General features: G+C 49.0%; 1 protein-coding gene across 1 annotated transcript in view; it reads left to right on the top strand.

The window, feature by feature from the left end:
* LOC310755099 (protein PAXX-like) overlaps window positions 1–6,804 on the top strand; it is a gene marked incomplete at both ends in the record, with an annotated part of 47,216 nt that extends 40,412 nt beyond the window's left edge. Inside the window, 2 exons of the mRNA XM_083631784.1 lie at window positions 5,389–5,470; window positions 6,765–6,804. Coding sequence (XP_083487910.1) covers window positions 5,389–5,470; window positions 6,765–6,804 — 122 coding nt within the window. The remainder of the gene's footprint in view (window positions 1–5,388; window positions 5,471–6,764) is intronic.
* Window positions 6,805–7,128: the final 324 nt, after the last annotated feature.

Genomic DNA, 7,128 nt, shown 5'->3' on the forward strand with positions numbered 1-7,128 from the left:
GTGAGGGCAGGAAGTTCTGGGCAAGGGCAGGAAGTGAGGGCAGGAAGCTCTGGGCGAGGACAGGAAGTTGGGCAGGAAGTTCTGGGCAAGGGCAGGAAGTGAGGGCAGGAAGTTCTGGGCAAGGGCAGGAAGTTCTGAGCGAAGGCAGGAGGTTGTTCTGGGCGAGGGCAGGAAGTTCTGGGCGAGGACAGGAAGTGCTGCCCTCTCTCTGTGTTGGCTTAGTGGTAACAGCGCATAAGAGGGCAGGAAGTTCCGAGTGAGGGCAGGAAGTTCTGGGGGAGGGCAGGAAGTGCTGCCCTCTCTCCCTAGCCCACTCTGAGTGAGGGCAGGAAGTTCTGGGCGAGGACAGGAAGTTCGAGGGGAGGAAGTTGTCAGCGAGGGCAGGAAGCTCTGAGTGAGGGCAGGAAGTTCCGGGCGAGGACAGGAAGTTAGCTCTGAGCGAGAGCCGGAAGTTCACGGTGAGGACAGGAAGTGTTGCCCTCTCTCCCTAGCCCACTCTGAGCAAGGGCAGGAAGTTCTGGGCGAGGGCAGGAAGTTGTTCTGGGCGAGGACAGGAAGTGCTGCCCTCTGTGTTGGCTTCGTGGAACCGGCGCATAAGAGGGCAGGAAGTTGTGGGCGAGGGCAGGAAGTTCAGGGTGAGTGCAGGAAGTTGTGGGCGAGGGCAGGAAGTTCTAAGTGAGGGCAGGAAGTTCTGGACGAGGGCAGGAAGTTCTGGGCTAGGGCAGGAAGTTCTGGGCTAGGGCAGGAAGTTGGGAAGGAAGTTTAGGACGAGGGCAGGAAGTTCTGGGCGAGGGCAGTAAGTTGGGCAGGAAGTTCTGGGCGAGGGCAGGAAGTTCTGGGCGAGGGCAGGAAGTTGGGCAGGAAGTTCTGGACGAGGGCAGGAAGTTCTGGGCGAGGGCAGGAAGTTGGGCAGGAAGTTCTGGGCGAGGGCAGGAAGTTCTGGACGAGGGCAGGAAGTTCTGGGCGAGGGCAGGAAGTTCTGGGCGAGGGCAGGAAGTTGGCCAGGAAGATCTGGGCGAGGGCAGGAAGTTCTGGGCTAGGGCAGGAAGTGCTGCCCTCTCTCCCTAGCCCACTATGAGCGAAGGCAGGAAGTTCTGGGTGAGGACAGGAAGTTCTGGGTGAGGGCAGGAAGTTCTGGGTGAGGGCAGGAAGCAGGAAGCTCAGGAAGTTCTGGGCAGGAAGTTCTGAGCAAGGGCAGGAAGTTGTTCTGGGCAAGGGCAGGAAGTTGTTCTGGGCGAGGACAGGAAGTGCTGCCCTCTGTGTTGGCTTCGTGGAACCGGCGCATAAGAGGGCAGGAAGTTCTGGATGAGGACAGGAAGTTCAGGGTGAGTGCAGGAAGTTGTGGGCGAGGGCAGGAAGTTATAAGCGAGGGCAGGAAGCTCTGGGTGAGGGCAGGAAGTGCTGCCCTCTCTCCGTGTTGGCTTAGTGGTAACGGCGCATAAGAGGGCAGGAAGTTCCGAGTGAGGACAGGAAGTTCTGGGTGAGGACAGGAAGTGCTGCCCTCTCTCTGTGTTGGCTTCATGGAACCGGCGCATAAGAGGTCAGGAAGTTCTGGGCACGGGCAGGAAGTTCTGGGCGATGGCAGGAAGTTGTGGGCGAGGGCAGGAAGTTGTGGGCGAGGGCAGGAAGTGCTGCCCTCTCTCTGTGTTGGCTTCGTGGTACTGGCGCATAAGAGGGCAGGAAGTTCCGAGTGAGGACAGGAAGTTCTTGTCGAGGACAGGAAATGCTGCCCTCTCTCTATGTTGGCTTCGTGGTACTGGCGCATAAGAGGGCAGGAAGTTCTGAGCGAGGGCAGGAAGTTCTGGGTGAGGGCAGGAAGTTCTGAGCAAGGGCAGAAAGTTCCAGGCAAGGACAGGAAGTGCTTCCCTCTCTCTGTGTTGCCTTAGTGGCAGGAAGTTCTGAGCGAAGGCAGGAAGTTGTTCTGTGCGAGGGCAGGAAGTTCTGGGCGAGGACAGGAAGTGCTGCCCTCTCTCTGTGTTGGCTTAGTGGTTCTGGCGCATAAGAGGGCAGGAAGTTCTGAGCGAGGGCAGGAAGTTCTGGGGGAAGACAGGAAGTGCTGCCCTCTCTCCCTAGCCCACTCTGAGCGAGGGCAGGAAGTTCCAGGCGAGGACAGGAAGTTAGCTCTGAGCGAGAGCCGGAAGTTTACGGTGAGGACAGGAAGTGCTGCCCTCTCTCCCTAGCCCACTCTGAGCGAGGGCAGGAAGTTGGGCAGGAAACTCTGGACGAGGGCAGGAAGTTGGGCAGGAAGTTCTGGGCAAGGGCAGGAAGTTAGCTCTGAGCGAGGGCAGGAAGTTCCGGGCGAGGACAGGAAGTTAGCTCTGAGCGAGGGCAGGAAATCCCGGGTAAGGACAGGAAGTTAGCTCTGAGCGAGGGCAAGACGTTCCGGGCGAGGACAGGAAGTTAGCTCTGAGCGAGGGCAGGAAATCCCGGGTAAGGACAGGAAGTTAGCTCTGAGCGAGGGCAGGAAGTTCCAGGCGAGGACAGGAAGTTCTGGTCGAGGACAGGAAGTGCTGCCCTCTCTCCCTAGCCCACTCTGAGCTAGGGCAGGAAGTTGGGCAGGAAGCTCTGGGCGAGGGCAGGAAGCTCTGGGCGAGGACAGGAAGTGAGGGCAGGAAGTTCTGGGCAAGGGCAGCAAGTGAGGGCAGGAAGCTCTGGGCGAGGACAGGAAGTTGGGCAGGAAGTTCTGGGCAAGGGCAGGAAGTGAGGGCAGGAAGCTCTAGGCGAGGGCAGGAAGTGAGGGCAGGAAGCTCTGGGCGAGGACAGGAAGTTGGGCAGGAATTTCTGAGCGAGGACAGGAAGTGAGGGCAGGAAGCTCTGGGCGAGGACAGGAAGTTGGGCAGGAATTTCTGAGCGAGGGCAGGAAGTGAGGGCAGGAAGCTCTGGGCGAGGACAGGAAGTTGGGCAGGAAGTTCTGGGCAAGGGCAGGAAGTGAGGGCAGGAAGCTCTAGGCAAGGGCAGGAAGTGAGGGCAGGAAGTTCTGGGCAAGGGCAGGAAGTGAGAGCAGGAAGCTCTAGGCGAGGACAGGAAGTTGGGCAGGAAGTTCTGGGCAAGGGCAGCAAGTGAGGGCAGGAAGCTCTGGGCGAGGACAGGAAGTTGGGCAGGAAGTTCTGCGCAAGGGCAGGAAGTGAGGGCAGGAAGCTCTAGGCGAGGACAGGAAGTTGGGCAGGAATTTCTGGGCAAGGGCAGGAAGTGAGGGCAGGAAGCTCTAGGCGAGGACAGGAAGTTGGGCAGGAAGTTCTGGGCAAGGGCAGGAAGTGAGGGCAGGAAGCTCTAGGCGAGGACAGGAAGTGATGGCAGGAAGTTCTGGGCAAGGGCAGGAAGTTGGGCAGGAAGTTCTGGGCAAGGGCAGGAAGTTGGGCAGGAAGTTCTGGGCAAGGGCAGGAAGTGAGGGCAGGAAGCTCTGGGCGAGGGCAGGAAGTTGGGCAGGAAGTTCTGGGCAAGGGCAGGAAGTGAGGGCAGGAAGCTCTAGGCGAGGACAGGACGTTGGGCAGGAAGTTCTGGGCAAGGGCAGGAAGTGAGGGCAGGAAGCTCTAGGCAAGGACAGGAAGTGAGGGCAGGAAGTTCTGGGCAAGGGCAGGAAGTGAGGGCAGGAAGCTCTGGGCGAGGACAGGAAGTTGGGCAGGAAGTTCTGGGCAAGGGCAGGAAGTGAGGGCAGGAAGCTCTAGGAGAGTACAGGAAGTGAGGGCAGGAAGCTCTGGGCAAGGGCAGGAAGTTGGGCAGGAAGCTCTGGGCAAGGGCAGGAAGTTGGGCAGGAAGTTCTGGGCAAGGGCAGGAAGTGAGGGCAGGAAGCTCTGGGCGAGGATAGGAAGTGAGGGCAGGAAGTTCTGGGCAAGGGCAGGAAGTGAGGGCAGGAAGCTCTGGGCGAGGACAGGAAGTTGGGCAGGAAGTTCTGGGCAAGGGCAGGAAGTGAGGGCAGGAAGCTCTAGGCGAGGACAGGAAGTGAGGGCAGGAAGTTCTGGGCAAGGGCAGGAAGTGAGGGCAGGAAGCTCTAGGCGAGGACAGGAGCAGGAATTTCTGAGCGAGGGCAGGAAGTGAGGGCAGGAAGCTCTGAGCGAGGACAGGAAGTGAGGGCAGGAAGTTCTGGGCAAGGGCAGGAAGTTAGCTCTGAGCGAGGGCAGGAAATCCCGGGTAAGGACAGGAAGTTAGCTCTGAGCGAGGGCAGGAAGTTCCAGGCGAGGACAGGAAGTTCTGGTCGAGGACAGGAAGTGCTGCCCTCTCTCCCTAGCCCACTCTGAGCTAGGGCAGGAAGTTGGGCAGGAAGCTCTGGGCGAGGGCAGGAAGCTCTGGGCGAGGACAGGAAGTGAGGGCAGGAAGTTCTGGGCAAGGGCAGCAAGTGAGGGCAGGAAGCTCTGGGCGAGGACAGGAAGTTGGGCAGGAAGTTCTGGGCAAGGGCAGGAAGTGAGGGCAGGAAGCTCTAGGCGAGGACAGGAAGTTGGGCAGGAAGTTCTGGGCAAGGGCAGGAAGTGAGGGCAGGAAGCCCTAGGCGAGGACAGGAAGTTGGGCAGGAAGTTCTGGGCAAGGGCAGGAAGTGAGGGCAGGAAGCTCTAGGCGAGGACAGGAAGTGAGGGCAGGAAGTTCTGGGCAAGGGCAGCAAGTGAGGGCAGGAAGCTCTGGGCGAGGGCAGGAAGTGAGGGCAGGAAGTTCTGGGCAAGGGCAGGAAGTGAGGGCAGGAAGCTCTAGGCGAGGACAGGAAGTTGGGCAGGAAGTTCTGGGCAAGGGCAGCAAGTGAGGGCAGGAAGCTCTAGGCGAGGACAGGAAGTGAGGGCAGGAAGCTCTGGGCAAGGGCAGGAAGTTGGGCAGGAAGCTCTGGGCGAGGACAGGAACTTGGGAAGGAAGTTCTGGGCAAGGGCAGGAAGTGAGGGCAGGAAGCTCTGGGCGAGGACAGGAAGTTGGGCAGGAAGTTCTGGGCAAGGGCAGCAAGTGAGGGCAGGAAGCTCTAGGCGAGGACAGGAAGTGAGGGCAGGAAGTTCTGGGCAAGGGCAGGAAGTGAGGGCAGGAAGCTCTGGGCGAGGACAGGAAGTTGGGCAGGAAGTTCTGGGCAAGGGCAGGAAGTGAGGGCAGGAAGCTCTAGGCGAGGGCAGGAAGTGAGGGCAGGAAGCTCTGGGCGAGGACAGGAAGTTGGGCAGGAATTTCTGAGCGAGAACAGGAAGTGAGGGCAGGAAGCTCTGGGCAAGGGCAGGAAGTTGGGCAGGAAGTTCTGGGCAAGGGCAGGAAGTGCTGGCAGGAAGCTCTAGGCGAGGGCAGGAAGTGAGGGCAGGAAGCTCTATGCGAGGACAGGAAGTGAGGGCAGGAAGTTCTGGGCAAGAGCAGGAAGTGCTGCCCTCTCTCCGTATTGGCTTTGGGGGCGGAGCCAGCTTTGGAAATTCCGGATTGTTCTCCCGCTTCCAGATCCGAACCCAGCAAGGATCAGGACCGGATCCAGCAAGAGGAAGATTCCCGGAGAGTCGCTAATTAATCCTGGATTCGTCCGGTAATTAATGAGTCCGCAGTGACAGGCGCCACTCAAATCGGTCTGGTCTCGTCGGGATCAGCAAATTTGTCGTTTGTTTTTTATTTTATAATATTTTATTTTATATTTTATATTTTATATTTTATATTATAATATATAATATATAATAATAATAATTATTATTCCTTATATATTTTATTTTATATTATATATTATATCTTTTATATTTTATATTTTATATTATAATATATAATATATAATATATAATAATAATTATTATTATTCCTTATATATTTTATTTTATATTATATATTATATCTTTTATATTTTATATTATTATATATAATATATAATATTTATTATTATTATTTCTTATATATTTTATTTTATATTATATATTGTATCTTTTATATTATTATTATTATTATTTAATCTATTTTTTATCTTTTATTTTTTCTTTTCTTTTATATTATATATGATATCTTTCATATTATTATTATTATTTATTCTATTTTTTATCTTTTGTTTTTTTTATTTTATATTATATATATCTTTCATATTATTATTATTATTTATTCTATTTTTTATCTTTTATTTATATTTTATTTTATATTATATTATTTTACTTTTTCTTGTTGCTATATTATTATTGTTATCATTATTTCTTGATATTATTTCTTATAAATTTTATTTTAATTTTATGATCATGATTATGATCGATATACTTTCTATTATTCTGGGTTATCATTCATTTTATTTTCAGTTTATGGGTATGATAATTATCGATATTCTTTACTTATATTGTTAGTATTATTCTTATATATTCTATTCTATTCTATTCTATTCTATTCTATTATATTATATTATATTATATTATATTATATTATATTATATATAATATATAATATATAATATATAATATTATATATTATTATTATATATTAAATCATTTTGATTTAAGGTGATGATAATTACTGACATTATTTTATTGATATTATGATTAATCATTCTATAGTATTATTCATTTCATTTTAATTTTATGATGATATGATCATCAATATTATTTTATTTATATTCTTAAATAATCATAATAAATAATTTTATTTTGATTTTATGGTGATAATTATTATCACTATTTTACTTATATTATTATTATCATTAATTTTATATTATTCATTTTATTTCAATATTATGATGATCATTATTATCGATATTCTTATTTATTCTTATTATTTTATTTTAGGATGATGAATGATAATGATATTGATCGATTGATGATTTCATTGGCTAATCCTGACCCTTTTTCTCTTTCCAGCAAGAAAACTCCAACTGGGGTAGATTTTGAAGACGCCTGAATAATAAAATAATAATTTTATTGTTCTTTTATTAATTATAATTTTATTATTCTTATTAAATATTAATTTTATTTCCGGATAAAACTATTCATTTTATTATGAATGTTCTTCATTTTATTCTTATTAATTTTATTTCTGCAATTATTATTGTTCTATTTTCTTTTATCTATTTTATGCTTATCTGTTTTATATATAATATATAATATATAATATATAAAAATATATAATATATAATATTATATATTTTTATAATATGTAAAATTTTCTATATATTAATTTATGTCATCTATAAGTTAGATCATATATAAATATATATAGAAATTT

Source organism: Podarcis filfolensis (assembly GCF_964270895.1).
Source record: "Podarcis filfolensis genome assembly, contig: HAP1_SCAFFOLD_179, whole genome shotgun sequence".
In the NCBI taxonomy this organism is placed as follows: Eukaryota; Metazoa; Chordata; class Lepidosauria; order Squamata; family Lacertidae; genus Podarcis; species Podarcis filfolensis.